We start from the raw sequence: 19,779 nt of genomic DNA on the forward strand, positions 1-19,779 counted from the left end.
CAGCTATATAAACATATATAAAGATCAGTAAATATACATATATAATATCCAAATAGCTGGTATTTGCTTCATCATTTAAAGTTTTTGTTTTAAAAAAATTTTGGAGGTATGTTCAGGCAGACTGCATACACTTGTGCACAACTACATCTAAAACATCCTCTACTGCATAAGATGAATGCACATATGTTTACACACACACGACAGTCTAACATGTTCGTATGCGTGGCTATCATAACTCACAATAAAAGGGTTACCTTATTCGAGTGCTGCCCTATCTGGCAGTACAACTGGTTTCGTTTTATTGTCAAAGGAATGGCAACAGTGACTTCTAGTGGTCAGCTGAAGCTTTTGAGAAATGCTCACTCTAGGAGATCTAACCTTGAATAAAGCAGGTTCAAAGATTGGTAGTTATTTTAATTTTCATCAGATCTTTGATACTTTGTGTTCTCAAGATAAACATAAAATACTTAAAAATCCCCCTTTTTTTTAGTTCAAGTTGCTCCTGAATCCCTGGTACTAGAAAACCCCACATATAGCATAGCATTTCATTCCTCTTAGCTATGCAGGGGTTCAAGCTCTATGGGGTTCCCTTCTAGTTTTGGCAATCTAGACCCACAAAATTTTCAGACCATATTTTGTGCAGGAAATTACATACTCGTGACAAAGAGTAAACCAAGAAGTGTCTTCAAGAGAAATTAGCAGGATTTGAAGTTGTGCATGTCACATCAACCAACACCAGGGGTTCAGCCCCTAATTAGATACAAGCGGTCAAATTTTCACAAAACTTAGAAAAAAAAATGAGAATCAGTAATCTAGGCATGTGAAGTGTTGGTTTATGCGGTTTCAAGGCTGCTGATCATGACTGTAATATTTTTAGGTATCAGATTCTTTAGTGGTGGTCCTGGCTCTTTAAACACCACTCTTAGAAGGTTACAAATGATCATTTTCAAATATGTGGGGTATCATTTTAGACTATTTTAAAGCCAGTGATTATGAAGATGAGATTATGTTTCTATTACAATTGTTAATAAGTAGACTTTAAATTGAAGCACACATTTTAATAATTTTCAAATAGCTGATGCAGCTATTCTTGTTTATTTTTTTACTTCTACTTCATGAAGTAAATCATTACATTTGTTATGAACAAATATGCTAATTCAGACTACTCACTGTAATCTACATGGATAAAAAAAAAAAAGAATCCCAAGATGGTTAATGTGATACTGCAAGCAGACAGCAGAACTGCTTTATAAAGGGAGGGGGGAAAGAAGACAAAATTACTGCCTAGGATAAGCAGACTCCTTAAAACACTTAAACTGGGCAATCACTTCTATATTTCAGTCTTCTTATTCAACCTGCATTCATCCATGTATTTTCAGAACTAATCATTACCATTAAAAGATCTGCAGAGAGCTCAGATTCAAGATAATCTACAATAACACAAGGCCCGTTTATAAATACGATTGGTTATTTTGACTTTCTCTACCAATTGTGCCAGCAACTGTGATGTGCTAAGACTCCTATACAAGTCTATGGAGTGGCACATCACAGCACGAGAGTGTAGCAAACCAAAAGACCATCTCTTTCCCACCCACCAAAGAATGCAGAAAATGCGTTTTCTTTACAGAAGCACATTAGTTTGGCAACCTTCATTACTAAAAAAATAATCATTTCTTTTTTCCATTAAAAGCAGGCACTGGCTGATGAGTACACCGATTCAAGTGGATGCGACTCATCAGCTCCTGCTTTACAACACAATGTTATTTGAGCTGGTACCTGTTCATGGTCACCTGAAAGAAAAGACTGCTTTTAAATAATGTACAAACTGTTAAAATGAAAATTTTAAACCATTTATTTTTAAGGCTAAACAACTATCTTTACACTTCATAAACATAAAACACAGATTGCAGGCTACTTAAGAGCCTACTGCATGAAGATGTACAAAAAGGAATCAAATTAAAAAGTTCATCCATTAAAATGACTTCACCTCTGTATTAGAAGCTGGTTAGATCCAAGACCAGCGCAGCCACTGAAGTATTCAACCACTGATCCACTGTAATGAAAAAAAAGGACACACTGATGGAACGCCCTCCCTCCCCAAATCAACAGTAAAAAAACAAAACCCTGTCACTCTTCTTCAGGCCTCACAAAACCTTCCTCTGGTTTATTCTTTGCATGCACTCTATGGAGCAGAGGTTAAAGGTTAAAGAGTGCAAGGTCAAGAGTTCATGTTTCACAGAGACATTTTTCACTTTGGGTGCTGATGTGAAGCAGTTCACCATAACATGTATTATGGAGAATGAAATCCCCATAAGCAACCAGCTCTTGTTCCCCCAGTTTATTGTCTAAATCATGAACTGTGATTAAAAGTGGAGGATTCCATCCCAAACGCACCTGTACCTCAAATTTCATGAAATAATACAGCATGTAACAATTATACCACTGGCTACAATTAGAAAGTAAGCTGAGCCACTGGCAGTCATTTCTGGCACCAGTGCAGAAAGCAAGCATGGCAGCCACCAACCTCCCCCCCCCCTTTGTATTAAAACTTCAAAGGTTTGCCCTCCCCCCCCAAAAAAAGGAAACTATCACTAATTACTTCACACATTTTCAAACAGCACTGAGCATTAAGCCTCTTTCTTAGTGTGCTGCATTTGAAGGGATTTGAGTTATCCATGTCCACAGATCTCCAGCGTATCTAAAGCCTATCCTCAACCCTCAGCACAAGTACAAGATGGCAGCATTTGATCACAGGGTAGGCGGCACACGCCATTCCCTTCCAGGGCACTTTAGTAGGGTAGATGCAATTTGTCTTGTTTGAATTAGATCATCTAGACATAATGTGCTTTTTACTTGAAGACACAGCTTTAATCATACTTTGAGAAATGAATGAAAAAATGTACATCAAGTCAAAAGAACACAAATGACTTTTCCACAAAGGAGGTGAATGAAAGTGCTCAGTCCTTTACTATTGTCCATTTTGATACTGAATACCTTCAGTCTGTGTCTTGTAGCATGTTAAGGGAGACAGAGTCTCAAGTCAAAATTGTTACACAGAAACAAAGATTAGAAATTAAGGTTTTATGTAATATTCCCCTAATTGAAACTATTATGCTTTTTCATCTACAGTGCCAGGTTGCACACAGAAGGCACAAGAAAGAGTGATGCATGTGCTGCAGCTGGCGTTTAAAATCACGCATGGAGGAATTTGCTGTAGTTAAACAAAAGCTTTCACAGAAGTACAGTAAATAAATCCAAATGAATACATAGAACATATTTCATAGGCATTGGGGTGTTGTATTTCAGAGCAGGGCTAGATTGTCATTAAGCCATTTTTCATTAAAAAAAAAAGAAAAGAAAACTTTATTAACAACACATACATCTGTTTTTTTCCTTTCAAAACAGTGCATTATATATGCAAATATTACAATATTGCTTTTGGAGGAAATAAATCTCAACTAATCCAGGTATAAACCATTATTTACTTATGTACAAAGTTAAAAAAATGAAGTTATTTAATTTAAAAGAGTATCTTTCAAGAATACAAAAAGTCTAGTAATACTTTTGTTCTAAATTTAAAATGTTGTTAAAAAAAAAATCCCCCAAGTTGATAAATTAACCTTACATTGTGCTCATTTCAGTAGTATAAATTAACATGCGAGTCATCTACCCTTTTTAAAAAAACAAAACAAACAAACAAAAACGCTCATATTAGAAAAAATACTCCCGACTGAAAACACCTAGGCCATCACAAAGTGTGACAATACAGAGAAATCTTATATAAGCCAGTTCAAAGTGAAGTTATAAAAACACACACATTTTAGAATTTGAGTGGAGTGGGGTGATAAGGCGCCATTCTTCTTCCTATTAAGGCTTGTTAATCTGTCCCATGAACAGTATAGTACCTGAAAAATAGAAGGTCCGTTTATTATTCCTCATAAACTAAAGTGAATTCTTTTTGGTTTAAAACTGAAGCATAGATACAATGATATGAAGCAATTAAAGGATACGCCCATTGACATTCTATTTTCTGATCATTTGTATTATCTTCAGTTTGCCTTAAATACTGAATTGTTAGGATGTTTGCTGAGAAAATGTGCCATATAACAGACAGTGGCTTGATATGGAAGAAAGCACTCCTGGGAGAACATTACCCTAAAACTCTCTCTATACAAGTCTTCTTGTGGTAGACCACCTGGACCCACTGCAGTTTGCCTGTCGGACAAAGACTGGAATAGAGGATGCAATTATCTACTGACTCCACTGGGCTTATTCTCATCTGGACAAAGCTGGTAGCACTGTGAGGATGGAATTTTATGATTTCTCCAGTGCCTTCACGACCACCCAGCTATTCTTAAGAGGTAAACTCAAGAGATATGCAGGCGGATGAGCCTGTGGTGTCCTGGATAATGGACTCTGGTCAGGCAAACCCCAGTTTGGGAGACTCAATTACTGCGTTTCTGATAAGGATGTGAGCAACACTGGAGCACCACGAGGAACAGTCCCATCTCCTTTCTCTTCAATGTACACAACTACAAATATAACACCAGGTAATTTCAGTCGTAGAAATTCTCAGATGATATTCATCTCCTTACTAGCATACCCCATAAGTAAAGAGAGAGTATAGGAGTCAGGTGGAGAACTTTGTTTCTATAGTGCAAAAAGAATTGCCTGCACCTTAAAATCAGTAAAACGAGGGAGTTGGTATTGACGTTTGCCATACCAAAGAGACTCAATGCCTGGTCACTACTCAGGAAGTGGATGTGAAGGTGGTCCACTCCTACAAGTGCCCTTGGGGTGGCCACATCAATGACAGGTTGGACTGGTCTTGTATAACAGAGGAACTATATAAGAAATGCCAGAGCAGCCTCTTTTTATTAGAAGACTGCATTCCTTTAATGAGGGATGCAGCATCCTTCACATCTTCTGCAACTTTGTGATGGTAGTTTGTTGGTAACATCACTTCAAGAGAGTCCCTCAGAATTAACAAGCTAATTAAAAGGGCAGGCTCAGTTAAAGGATGCACTCTGGACCCCCTTAAGGTAGTAGCAAAGGACAGAATTAAAACAAAACAGAGTGCCATTATAAACAATGCTGCACATCCTCAATCTGACACACTAACACGGACTACTTTCAGTCAACACATCATTCAGCAGAAGTGTTTCAAGAAATGCTACTGGGGCAACTTCATACCAACAATATGCCTGCAAAATGCCTCACTGTGATAGTGACAGCCAAGTCGGAAGTGTTTTTTTTTTCTCCCCTTTTAGTCATTCTGATGTGTGTATTGTAAGTATTTATATTTATCTAATAGTTGAGGGCACAAAAGAAAACAAACATTCTAGATAAGAATACCAAAGGAAGACGGGCTAGAACATATGGATATAAAACTTGACAAAACTCAGATGTTCAGCATGCTGCTACCAGCAACTTTACCTGTTGGGTTGTGACGAATAAAGAAGACAAAAGGTCGGTCTATTATAATCCACTGAGGTGATGAGCGAGCCATCATTACCACAGCTGTCAAGATAAAAAGAGACAGTAAACCCATTTATTATGTCATCAGTGGGCATAGCTCCCCAGCTGTATCTATTTCATCCCTTCCACAGTTCATCAACTTTATTAACAGCATTACTTGCCTGTGGCGGCTGATGCCTTTGTTCCTTCTTCATTTACTTCAATTTTAGCCTTCTGAAATGCTTTGGATACGCTGAGCTGCTCAGATCCTATTGAAAAGCAAAGAAAAGGCCATAAGAAATCCCTAAGTGAAGAATTTTCATTCCCACTCAAATTACTCCAATGTGGGATTGTAATATGCATCCATCTCCTTACACATACTTTTTAAAAGCCAATTGTGTATGTGCACACACAGACTGCTGTCAAACCACCATGTACTATCGGTGGTTACACATATCTGAACATCCAAAAACATGCAATGAAATTAAAACGTTAGTATTACTAATGTTGCTTTACAAAATTCATTTTTAATGGGACACATCACCACCCACTCATCCCTGCCTCAGTAATAGGGCACCTGGATCAGTGAGATGCCCTCCTGATTAAATCTTCCAAATTTAATTCATCTGACCTTTCATCGCCACAGGAGGACAATAAGAAAATGTTTCAAGACAATACGGTACTGGAAAATCCATTCTTGGCACTTTTTAAAATGCCATTGCGTTGGCCGAAGAGTTCAGAACTGCTGCTTTACCTCTAGATGTGTAACTCTGTCTAATCACCATTATTGCAGTCTCCCATCATTCATTTGGATTTTCCCCAGGTACTCCGGTTTTCTTCCCACAGCAGGATAGATTAACTGCCATCTCTAATTCAATGGGATGGAAGTAGACATGACAGCCTGTTTCAGCGTCTCATGTAATGAACTGACTTCCTATCCATGGACGTGCCCTTGCCCTACATACAATACTGGCTTCAGTTCTCAACAACCTTTTAATAAAGGTACATAAGGTGGAAGGACAGCTTGCTTAGTTTCATATTTTACATTTGTACCTCAAAGTGTTCTTAAAGTTGAAGGAGATTTTGAAAAAAATGCCAAAGTATTCTTGTAAATACAAATCCTTGGCTGGGTAAGAAATGGCTTGAAACTGTGGTAGCCATTAAAGGGTAGAGTCACACTATTGCATGATTAAATTCAACAGAAGATCTTCCCACCTGGTTTCTAATGTGATAAAACAAAATGGCTATAAGAGCCATGTAAAATGAGGAGTACAGCAAAACCATGATTGTGAGAGTGCTGTACCATAATCATTCACAGTCTATAAACATTAGGGGGAAAGACAATAGCAAGGGCTTGGATTTACATTTAGTTATGGTCCTGATGTAAGGACCATAAGCCCATCACAGCTAGTAGTAACCGAAGGTTGAATGCTATTAATAACCTTTCAATTAGAGACTGAGTCACAATTCCCAGTGCCCTTTACATGTCCAGAAGATGAACATCACACTTGCATTTTTCTCAGTCTTCTTACTTGTTATTTTTGCAAAATTAGCCTTCCCCATCTGGAACATATCTTTGATGCCAAGGGCAGACAGATAGGGTTTTAGGTCAGTCTCTGTCTCAACTGTAAACCTGGCCAAAAACAAGAAACAGTGTTATCCATGAAGACAAGAGTCTTCACCCACCAATACCGCAGTACATTCAGCCTGCATCCAGATATCCTACTATTAATTTAAGCTGATTTTTCATACTGGAATATACACTGTGTGCACAATTATTAGGCAAGCTGTATTTCTGAGGATTCTAATATGGAACAAATACAATGCTATCAGTCAACTCAAAATGTTAATAAACCTGAAACCTGTATGTTTTTCAAAGGAAATGTGAGTGTGAACATTCGCAGGGGAATACATGTGTGCACAATTATTAGGCAAGTATTAGTGTGCAGAAGTATTGCACAACTAAAGGAAAAACGAAAATGTTCCCATCTCAGTTGCTTATTTTCATCGGTTAAAGTGAGCATAACAAGCAACTCAAAATTTACAAATAAACATTTCTAACACTTACAAAGAAAAAAAAAAAAACACAAACACTGACCCTTCTTTTCAATAACAATCATAAACCTTCCATTCATTGAGTGTCAGTTTCTTGATCAACTTTTTGTGCAGCCTCCCGGACGCTGTTTAGAGAAGTGGACTAATTTTCCTTTCGCCTTAAATCTCCCATTTAAGAAGGGCCCTCAAGTTCTCAATAGAGGTTAGGTCAGGTGAGGAAGGGAGCCATGTCATTATCCTTTGAACTTTAAGTCCTTTACTGGCTAGCCACGCAGTGGAGTACTTCAATGCATGTAATGGAGCACTGTCCTGCATAAAAATCATGGTCTTCTTGAAAGATGCAGACTTCTTCCTGTACCACAGATTGAAGAAAATGTATTCTAAAAAAATGGCAGTAGGTTTGGTAGTTGATTTTGAGTCCATCTTCAACCCAAAAAAGGACCAACTATCTCATCTTTTATAATATCAGCCCATACCAGTGCCTCACCTCCACCTTGCTGGCATCTGATCTGAAGTGGAGCTCTGTGCCCATTACTGAACCAGCCACGGGCCCATATATCTGGCCTGTCAAGAGTCACTCATCTCACCAGTCCATAAAACCTGAAGACAGATTTTTCAAAGATATTTCAAGGCCCAGTCTTGATGTTTCAACTTATATGTCTTGTTCAGGGGTGGTTGGGTTTCAGCCCTCCTTACCTTGGCCATGTCTCTGAGCACTGAACCCCTTGTACTTGTGGGCACTCTAAGTCGCAGTTCTGGAATATGACAGCACTGGAGGATAATGGATTCCTGGTAGCTTCATGTTTGATCCTTCTTAAATCTTTGGCAGTTAATTTGTGTCTTTTTTCTCGACAAGATTGTGACTCTTGACTATTTGTAACAAAATGTTTAATGGTTCTGTCACCACACCACAATATCTTAGCAATTTCAAGAGTGCTGCATCCCTCTGAAAGACTTTTTACAGTTTTTGACTTTTCAGAGTCAGTTAAATCTCGTGTTGGCCCATTTTGCCTGAGGAAAACAAGCTGCTTAATAATCATGCACACCTTGATATATAGAGTGTTGGTCTCCTTAGGCCACACCCTCCCTAACTGCACAAATACACATCACAATATCATATGCTTAAATCAAATAAGCATTCAAGTTAATACAGCTTGGAGTTGGAATATATGCATAAAAATGATATGATCAAAATAATCACTTGCCTAATAATTTTGCACACAGTGTATAGCATGAAAAAAGTACTACATAAAAATACAAGATAAAATTAAACAACAGTTTATTAAATTCATCCTAAAAGCTGCAGGATTTCTAAAAATAGTACCACCCCAATTCCAATGAAGTTGGGACGTTGTGTAAAATGTAAATAAAAACAGAATACAATGATTTGCAAATCCTTTTCAGCCTATAATCAATTGAATACACTACAACGACAAGATATCAAATGTTCAAACTGATAAACTTTATTGCTGCTTTGCAAATCTTCACTCATTTTGAATTTGATGCCTGCAACACGTTCCAAAAAAGCTGGGACAGGGGCATGTTTACCACTGTGTTATATCACCTTTCCTTTTAACAACACTCAGTAAGCGTTTGGGAACTGAGGACACTAATTGTTGAAGCAGTGTAGGTGGAGTTCTTTCCCATTCTTGCTTGATGTACAACTTCAGTTGCTCAACAGTCCGGGGTCTCTGTTGTCATATTTTGAGCTTCATAACGCGACACACATTTTCAATGGGAGACAGGTCTGGATTGCAGGCAGGCCAGTCTAGTACCCGCAATCTTTTACTATGAATCCACGCTGTTGTAACACATGCAGAATGTGGCTTCGCATTGTCTTGCTGAAATAAACAGGAATGTCCCTGAAAAAGACGTCGCTTGGATGGCAGCATATGTTGCTCTAATACCTGTATGTACCTTCAGAATTAATGGTGCCTTCACAGATGTGCAACTTACCCATGCCATGGGCACTAACACACCCCCATACCATCACAGATGCTGGCTTTTGAACTCTGCGCTGATAACAATCCAGATGGTCCTTTTCCTCTTTGGCCCGGAGGACACGACGTCCATGATTTCCAAAAACAATTTGAAATGTGGATCCGTCAGATCACAGCACACTTTTCCACTTTGCGTCAGTCCATCTCAGATGACCTTGGGGCCAGAGAAGCTGGTGGCGTTTCTGGGTGTTGTTGATATATGGCTTTCGCTTTGCATGGTGGAGTTTTAACTTGCACTTGTAGATGTAGCGACAAACTGTGTTAACTGACAATGGTTTTCTGAAGTATTCCTGAGCCCATGTGGTAATATCCTTTACAGAATGATGTCGGTTTTTAATGCAGTACCGCCTGAGGGATCGAAGGTCACGGGCATCCAGTGTTGGTATTCGGCCTTGCCGCTTACGTGAAGAGACTTGTCCAGATTCTCTGAGTCTTTTGATGATTTTATGGACAAATGATTAAATCCCTAGATTCCTTGCAATTGTACATTGAGAACTGTTGTTCTTAAACTGCTGGACTATTTGCCCACAGAGTTGTTCACAAAGTGGTGAACCTCGCCACATCCTTGCTTGTGAACGACTGAGCCTTTTGGGGATGCTCCTTTTATACCCAATCATGACAAACACCTGTTTCCAATTAACCCGTTCACCTGTGGAATGTTCAAAACAGGTGTTTTTTGAACATTCCTCAACTTTCCCAGTCTTTTGCTGCCCTTGTCACAGCTTTTTTGGAACGTGTTGCAGGCACCAAATTCAAAATGAGTGAAGATTCGCAAAACAACAATAAAGTTTATCAGTTTGAACATTAGATATCTTGTCTTCATAGTGTATTCAATTGAATATGGGTTGAAAAGGATTTGCAAATCATTGTATTCTGTTTTTATTTAAGTTTTACACAATGTCCCAACTTCATTGGAATTGGGGTTGTATAAAAATACTGAATAATTAATATAGTAGCAGTGTAATACTGCTTTGTAATGCAGATGAACAGGCAGGTGATGAGAAGGTTAGTGCTGCTGTTTTACAGCTCATTTCTAGTCGTAGCCATGTCCCACTCTCTGTGGTGCTTGCATCTTCTTTCAATTTTCCTCTTTGTGTTTCCTCCCACAGACTCCAACTCAATCCTCTATATGAGAGTGGTGGGGTATGTGCAAGTTTGTCTGCCCAATGTTGGTCCCTTCCTTGCACTCAGTGTTGTCAGGATAGGTTTTGGTGGCACCACACAAACTTGAATTGGTATAAATGGGTTTAAAAATAAATTGTAGTAAAATACAGTATTATAACACACATTATAAAAATAAACCGAGACAGAAAGGCACAGAAAAAAAAAATGAGAACACCTACTTTGGGATGACCAGTCCAACCCTCCTCTGAGCCATAAGTACTAGCCAGCTCTGAATGGTTTTGGTACTGATGTGAGGGAGAAGTTCAGACAGAGGGGTGTTGTAATTAACAGGGAATGCCACCAGCATGCTGATGCTGTTACCGTGGTATGGGAGCTCAATGCACGTGTACTGCAAGCCACTTGGAGTGCTGGTTGAACCTATTGGGCACAAAAAAGGAAAGAGCTTTTGTAAATGGAGATTTAAAGTCTGGCACTTTTCTGGGTCTCTTTGGGAGTGGGAGCCTCTCTACCCTTGAATCCCTTTAGTGTTAAAGGTTAGAATCCTTACATAGAAAACCACTTTTGACAGCTTTCAGCTCCACTTGCGATTCTAAACATCTTTTGAACATTTCTATACGGTGCTATACACGATAAAGCAACTTGTCTCATCTCAAGTAAACCTTGTCACTATTTTATACACTTTCCAAGTTTCAAGTTATCAAACATTCTGGACTTCAATTTGCAATCAGCAGGTTACTCAAAGTGAAGTGTACTATAAATGCTTGGTGTGTTCATCGTAAACCCAAAGAAGTTAACCACTTGGCAAGCACAACACATTACATTCAAAAATAGTCATTCTGCTCAAAATGCAACCATATCAGTTGTTGTGCCCATGCAGATTATATTTTCATAGAATAAAGCAAAAACTGCTTCACATGGGTACATCTGAAAGGAAAAATATACAGATATGGTGAATTTTTATAGATCCACTAATAAGAACACATTCTGTGCATTTGTTCATATAAAATGGAGACCAGTGGCCATGCACAAACACAATGATAAATAGGACTCTTAAAATCCAAATACAGTACACTGACCAAGTAAACAAGAAAACCTCATCCTAAAATACTGTCATTTGCAAATACTTTCAAGAGCAAATTTAAACCAACCTTGAAGTAGTAGTAGAAGAGAAAATAAAATGAGAAGAGTAACTGGCAAAACAAGATCACTGTACGTGAAACTGTCTCCTGCAATCACAATCAGAATGAACGCTTCAATGTCCAATAGTAGGCAGAGGTAAGGGCAAGTCTCCATTACACTGCTTTCCTCTAAGATGCATGAAGCCATTACTAAATAGAACCTTTTTTGTGCTTGAAGAGAAACCTGGCTTTTTACAGAAGCTCAACAAGTAAAAAAAATACATATAAACAAACAAGTGTACCCAAGAATTTGTAAAAAGAACGAAAACTTCTTATTTGGCTAAAGACAAAAATAAAAGGAGTCAACAGTGTATCACTATAAATAAGGTTATGAGAAGATCGCCATTCACGTAACAGGTTGAATGTGTAGCCTAGCTAATACTAATCAGTCATTAAATCATTCTTATGAGGCAGTAAGTACTGCAGTAGGTAACATTTCATCAGCTTCAGAATGGAAGAGCAAACACTCTACTGAATTGTGCACCAGCATGCCCTACAATCTTCCAGCGCTCTTTAGTTTTAATCCACGCTAAGATGAGGTGGACTTATTAAAAAACATGTTTAAGCAACAAAATGAAACAACCTCATGCAGACCATACTGCACCATTTGCTGACAGCGGACATACTTAAGTCTTTACTCACAGCTGGAGCCTTCTGTGGAATACAGTACCTGGACCTGCCACCATCAGCACCCAAACCAGAAATCCAGCCATTCGTATTCAAAAGTTACACTTACTGCAGGTTCCATAATGTGTGTTGTTCTAATACAACTCGGGTCATTCCTCTTAAAATCCTCCTTGATGTACCACAGTGATTGTGTTTATAATAGAAGCATTAATTTTCTGAAGCAGTGTAACTAATTTAGATTCAGTAATACTGTAAAACACATTCTACATCTGTCTAAACCATCTGATCGCATCTGTTATATGGCAACAAGTTTCTCCAGAATATCTGCTTATACTCTACTTCAGGGAAGTTTGATAAATGAAAGCCAGGATAATGAAAGTAATAAACACCTGAACAAAAGGGTATATTTTATATTATAGTAAGAGAAAGCACTTTAAGGTGCACTCTCAGTATATTTCTAGTCCCTTGCTTGTGTGCAAACGTTTTTTTTTTTTTAAATAAGAGCACAAACAGAAAAGCTGCTAGATCTTAAAGGTGACCATGAAATGTAAGATTTGAACAGTAACATTACAGACATTAATTTAACTACCAGAATATCAAGACAACATTAACAATTTCATACAAAGCTACAAAACAGAACAGTGTAGTTCACTGAGATCTAACCCAAAATATACTGAAGTAAACAAAATACATTTTAATCTGAGAAAATGTTGGAAAAGATTAGATGCTTCAAAAGACAAAAATAAGAATATCATGGCAGTAAAATCTCCTGGGGGTGTAAAAATGAAGCAAAGTAGAAATGGAGTATTCCAAACGGGGCCAAGCGCCAAAATTGGGGAGAATACCAATTAGTCAGGAATCCACAGAAAGATTCACAAACATGTAGCTGCGCAATACACACAGTTGTGAAAAAGTATGATCTCCTTCCTGATATCATCTGTTTTGTATATTTGCCACAATGAATGGCTTCAGATCTTTGTCTAAAGATTTTATGTATAAAAGGAACCTGAGAATTGCTACTTAATATATGTAAGTAATAAAGGTATCTTCTTCTTTTGGCTGCTCCCATTAGGGGTTGCCACAGTGGATCATTTTCTTGCATATCTTAAGTAAAGGTAATATCTTTAATAAAGGGTATCCAATGCATGTATTTCCCTATGTGAAAAGTTAATCACTCTCTAAGTTACTCAGACAGCTGACCAAAGTTAATCAATAATCAGTCACAGCTACTGAACACCACCAGGGTGTTTGTAAGGGTAACAAAGCCAATTCAAAGGGCTCTGGGACTCCACCGCACCATATCTGGAACAATGGTGAAGCTTCTTAGGAAACATCAGCCTGCTAATGTTACCCCAAGGGCACAATAGTAACTCATTCATATCTCAGTGGACCCCAGAAGAACACTCAAACACCTGTAGGGCTTTCTAGCCTCAGTGAAGGTCAGTATACATGAGCCTACAATACAGAGATACTGTTGGACAACGGAGGTAACACCCATTCTCATCTTGCATGTGCAAAAAAACACCAGGATGATCTCCAAGCCTTTGGTCAAACAAGTTGATGACACAGATTCCACTGCATATGGCATTAAAACTAATACAGAATTCAACAGCAAGAACATGGGGGAGCTACTGTGATGATATGGGGATGCTAAGGTGCTTCAAGACCTGGAAGACTTGCCATTATTGAAGGAACCATGAATTCTGAACTTTACTAGGATATTCTTAAGGAGAATGACAGGTCATCTGTCGGTGACCTGTACCTAGAGTTTAACTAGGTTATAAAGCAAAAGACAAAAAGCATGTCTACAACTGAATGGCTCAAAAGGAACAAAATAAAGTTTTGGAAGACGCTCTGGTAGCACCTCAAATAAGTACTTCACACTTGAAAATCTACCAAAGTGTCCAAATTAAAGCAGTTCTGCAAATTAGAGTGGGCGAAAATTCCTCAACATCGATGTAAAGACATATCAAATTACAGGAAGAATTTAGTTATAGTTATAGTTGTTAAGTACTGCCACCAAGTATTAAAACTATAGGGCCAATTACTTTTTCACATGGGTGTTGGATAGCTTTGTTCCATGAATAAAGAAAAAGCAATGCCTTAAAAAATGGTATTGTGTTTTTACTCATGGTCACATTCTGCAGTATTGGTCTGAGACCATCAATTGTGTAAATATTTAAAAATTAAAGGCTATCAGGAAGGCAGTAAATACCTTTTCACAGCACTATCTAGTCAAAAGGAGACATTGTTAAGTCTAACTCACTCCCCTTGTCATCCCAATCCAAAACATGTTACATACTTTGGGTAAAGAAGACAAGATAAACCTTTATCCACTGAAAATAGAAAAATCGACCTCCAGTCCACAGTGAGACTCGCTGCATCCTATTAGCAGCACACTGGTAATTATGCAGGTCTACTAAACATGCATAATACCAGAAGTACTCCACTAACAGTTGTAGTAGCTTCTTCATTCATGTCAACAGCTTCTCCAACCATTTTGTTTTAAATACTTTCTAACCTCAAGTGTACTTCCCGCTGAATGATATGTGCCTTTTATGAGACTTAAAAATGTTGACTGCTTTATAGTTCCACAGTCTATCATTTAACTCCAAGCTTAGACAAAGTTTGAGGAGTTCACACATTCTTCCAGTGTTTATTGATTTTTCTCTGGACATGGTTCACTTCACATATTGCAATATGCATGTTAGGTTAACTAGCAACTGCCCTAGTATGAGCACATCTGAGTAGGTCAGTGTGCTACATCTAGGTCTGGCCCCACTGCTGGCAAGATAAGAACCATTACATTACGACCTTGAAGTTGTTTAAAAAATGGGTGGTCAGATGAAGTCTTTTCTAGGTTGATACAGTGGTACAGTACCTGGCTCTACTGCATCACCGATCCACAGACACATGTTCAAATCATAACTCAGCCTCTACCATACACAATTTTCCACATTCTCCTCGTGCCCTCATGGATTTGGCACTTAGAATGCAGAAAGAAACAAGATGTGAATACAAAAAAAATACCAATGCTAAACTGATCGGACATGAATGAGTATATGTGTGGGACTGTGTTCCGGCAGCTGGATGCTGTCCTACTTAGGATTGTTTTTTGCCTTGTTCTTGATGGTGCAGATAATTTACCAGCACTCTGCCACCTTGTAATCTAATAAACAAAAATTGTATAATTGATTACTTGTCAATGCTGCTTTCTGGCTAAATTCTTTTATAATAGTAAACAGACAAACAATCCTACATTCTAAAAAGCTTCTTTGCAGATAAATAAAAATAGCAAATAGTACCATTTGTTCACCAAAAATCACATTAGCAGGCTTTCCTAAACTTTTCTCCCAAACTCCTTTTCATATTGTGGCACAACTGTGCTCATAGAAGGAATTCAGACTTTTAGAGCTTGCCACAATACCTTACAAAAGCAGGTAATAGAATAAGTTGAAAAAATATTTGATATCTCTTGCCCTACAAGTATCTTCATCACCTTTCTTCAGTATCCTTGTGTGTCTGAACTTCTCAACCACATTCCTATACCCGTTTTGTATACTTTTCTCATTTTGAGCCACCTTGTTCGCCTCCTGTCTGCTTTTGTACTTCTGATCTTTGAGGGCAATGGTCAGTGTGCTTTTTACTCCTTGTGTATCTCACACTCACATTTCCCCCTTTCAACTGCAGCACCAAACAAAGCCAAACTAACCAGAAAGATTGTGCTGAGGGACTGGACACTCACAGACCTAGTTTTATTGAATAGAATGTAGGAACACCCCTTTCAGGGGAAGTAAGAGATTGGTTGGAAAGAAAAGCTGCAGTCTAAGCAGCACTTTTCTCCCAGTTCAACCAAGGTGAATACCTGAAAATTTTTTGGCTCTAAGAATTGAATTAGAAACACAGGAGGAGGAACTTTCAGCACCATGATGAGCAAGGATTATAGAATTAAATTCTCACATTTCAGCACTGTCTTACTGTGCACGTCTAGGAGGACACAGCGAAAATACAGTATGTGGAACAGTCAATTACACCCAAAAGGGGGGATATCAACATTCTTCTACTCAAATTCATGGCCCTCGGTGAGCCCCATTTTCCATTCTGTGAGTCTCGAGTGATCTCGATGGAATAGACATGCGTGACTGTGTAGCAAATAAAGAAAAATTAAAATGTGAAAAAGCATTGGAGATGGTGTCTGTAATCTGACACAGCCAAGACTTAACTAGTTGAGCTTACCTAAACAACATTATCTGCATCCAAAGGAGTCACTTTCACATAGCCTATATGATACACAGATTAGAGGCTACGCAGTTGCAAAAGTTAAAACATTTCATTTCAGTCATTCCACCCACAAAATGCAAGCTTACCTATATTAAATAGGGACAGCTGGGACATCATGGGGACCTGATATGTAGTTCCATCTCCTCCACTGAAATTGCGCAGTTTGGTGTTCTCTGCTTGGAAGCGTGAAGCCCACATGCCTTTAAAGTAAATTGCGTTCACAATAACTAGCTTTACCAGTGGGTTTAAGGAATCCTGGCCTATAATGTGATCAATCATATCTGGTTGAAGAGGAAAGAAAAAAAAAAAAAGTATTAATATTAAATGTTAACATATTCCAGTATACACACATATATACAGAACAAATGACAGGCCCTCTCCTCCAGAGTGTAACATAGTTGATCAGCCTTTTAAACTATACCTCATCCTTGCTTTAATACATCTTTATACAGTGGGATGCAAAAATTTGGACAACCTTGTTAATAGTCATTATTTTCCTGTATAAATCGTTGGTTGTTGCGATCATATAGGAGACACACACAGTGATATTTGAGAAGTGAAATGAAGTTTATTGGATTTACAGAAAGTGTGCAATAATTGTTCAAACAAAATCAGGCAGGTGCATACATTTGGGCACCGTTGTCATTTTATTGATTCCAAAACTTTTAGAACTAATTATTGGAACTCAAATTGGCTTGGTAAGCTCAGTGACCCCTGACCTACATACACAGGTGAATCCAATAATGAGAAAGAGTATTTAAGGGGGTCAGTTGTAAGTTTCCCTCCTCCTTTAATTTTCTCTGAAGAGTAGCAACATGGGGGTCACAAAACAACTCTCAAATGACCTGAAGACAAAGATTGTTCACCATCATGGTTTAGGGGAAGGATACAGAAAGCTGTCCCAGAGATTTAAGCTGTCCGTTTCCACAGTTAGGAACATATTGAGGAAATGGAAGACCACAGGCTCAGTTCAAGTTAAGGCTCGAAGTGGCAGACAAAGAAAGATTTCGAATAGACAGAAGCGACAAATGGTGAGAACAGTCAGAGTCAACCCACAGACCAGCACCAAAGACCTACAACATCATCTTGCAGCAGATGGAGTCACTGTGCATCGTTCAACCATTCGCACTTTACACAAGGAGATGCTGTATGCGAGAGTGATGCAGAGGAAGCCTTTTCTCCGCCCACAGCACAAACAGAGCCGCTTGAGGTATGCTCAAGCACATTTGGACAAGCCAGCTTCATTTTGGAATAAGGTGCTGTGGACTGATGAAACTAAAAGTGAGTTATTTGGGCATAACAAGGGCGTTATGCATGGAGGAAAAGAACACAGCATTCCAAGAAAAACACCTGCTACCTACAGTAAAATATGGTGGTGTTTCCATCATGCTGTGGGGCTGTGTGGCCAGTGCAGGGACTGGGAATCTTGTCAAAGTTGAGGGACGCATGGATTCCACTCAGTATCAGCAGATTCTGGAGACCAATGTCCAGGAATCAGTGACAAAGCTGAAGCTGCGCCGGGCTGGATCTTTCAACAAGACAACGACCCGAAACACTGCTCAAAATCCACTAAGGCATTCATGCAGAGGAACAAGTACAACGTTCTGGAATGGCCATCTCAGTCCCCAGACCTGAATATAATTGAAAATCTGTGGTGTGAGTTAAAGAGAGCTGTCCATGCTCGGAAGCCATCAAACCTGAATGAACCAGAGATGTTTTGTAAAGAGGAATGGTCCAAAATACCTTCAACCACAATCCAGACTCTCATTGGAACCTACAGGAAGCGTTTAGAGGCTGTAATTTCTGCAAAAGGCGGATCTACTAAATATTGATTTCATTTCTTTTTTGTGGTGCCCAAATTTAATGCACCTGCCTGATTTTGTTTGAACAATTATTGCACACTTTCTGTAAATCCAATAAACTTCATTTCACTTCTCAAATATCACTGTGTGTGTCTCCTATATGATATATTTAACTGACATTTTTTATCGTAACAACCAACGATTTATACAGGAAAATAATGACTATTAACAAGGTTGCCCAAACTTTTGCATCCCACTGTAGCTATAAAGCGCTATTACCATTTGTCCTCTCTGCACAGCTTTATGAAGTACCTGTGTGACAAATTTCATCATTTGAGGTTTAATCTAGAACATTAGCTTTTACCCCATTTTGTGTCACAGGAACCTCTCAGGGTCTGAGCAATTGGAAAAGAATACCAGTGTTCTTTACCGATAGCAAAATAGTGCTGGGTGGGTTGTGGTGAAATGTTGATCATGCTTGCCTATCAGGTTTGATTTGTGCTCATTAAACATTTCTTCTTTAATCAAGCATTTTCCTCAATAGCTGTCATGGACCCAGGAATAAAAGATTTTATACAAAGAAATGTTCTAATATTAACAATACCTATGAACTAAATGCAAACATTATAAGCGTAATAAGCTTTGATAATACATAACTGATAAATTCTCACCAGGGCAATGCTAGTTAACATGGCTAATAATTACAAACGCATCCAAAAGCCAAGAAAATAAAGCATTAGAATCATAAAATATCTGATCCCCACTACCTTATCCTGCTGAATCAACACCTATTGTTTGGAGGGCATCAGAAGTTTCAGGTTACCAAACATTCATTCATTTTTCTTGTCCACTTCAGAGAATTATTAATAGATCTATCAGTCCTTATATAGCGCCATAAAAGGGAGAGCGATGGGCACAGCAGGTTACAAAACAATTTAAAATATTTGAAACACATAGTTTAGCTTGGAATTTGCTGTACAATCAACTTATTTTTTGCTATCAATGCTGCCATATTAATAATGGATTGTGGAAACCTCCAGTACTGCTAGTATGGAAGCACATACTGGTTTTTTATCTGTAGTTCCGATTTGTCAATTATCCATACTTCTGTACATTAATCCCCACCCCCAGAGGGGTTACACAGCCCTGATAAGTGGTAATCAGCGTGTCGGGACTCTAGCTGCAGCATGGCAATATGTATGATCATTGTGGTGAGCTCTAATGCTGGGACCATAAAACCAATTGCTGTGGATT

General features: G+C 38.5%; 1 protein-coding gene across 4 annotated transcripts in view; it reads right to left on the reverse strand.

The window, feature by feature from the left end:
- Positions 1-1,834: 1,834 nt before the first annotated feature.
- The window catches only part of serpine2 (serpin peptidase inhibitor, clade E (nexin, plasminogen activator inhibitor type 1), member 2), a 39,820-nt gene continuing 21,875 nt past the window's right edge, over positions 1,835-19,779 (reverse strand). For all 4 annotated transcript variants that reach the window (XM_039756077.1, XM_039756069.1, XM_039756087.1 and 1 more), the window contains exons 4-9: positions 16,810-17,004; positions 10,856-11,054; positions 6,990-7,090; positions 5,640-5,726; positions 5,437-5,520; positions 1,835-3,905 (exon numbers count right to left, since the gene is read on the reverse strand). In XM_039756077.1, coding sequence (XP_039612011.1) covers positions 3,868-3,905; positions 5,437-5,520; positions 5,640-5,726; positions 6,990-7,090; positions 10,856-11,054; positions 16,810-17,004 — 704 coding nt within the window. In that variant the 3' untranslated portion in view covers positions 1,835-3,867. The remainder of the gene's footprint in view (positions 3,906-5,436; positions 5,521-5,639; positions 5,727-6,989; positions 7,091-10,855; positions 11,055-16,809; positions 17,005-19,779) is intronic.

Source organism: Polypterus senegalus, chromosome 1 (genome assembly GCF_016835505.1).
Source record: "Polypterus senegalus isolate Bchr_013 chromosome 1, ASM1683550v1, whole genome shotgun sequence".
NCBI classification, from domain to species: Eukaryota; Metazoa; Chordata; class Cladistia; order Polypteriformes; family Polypteridae; genus Polypterus; species Polypterus senegalus.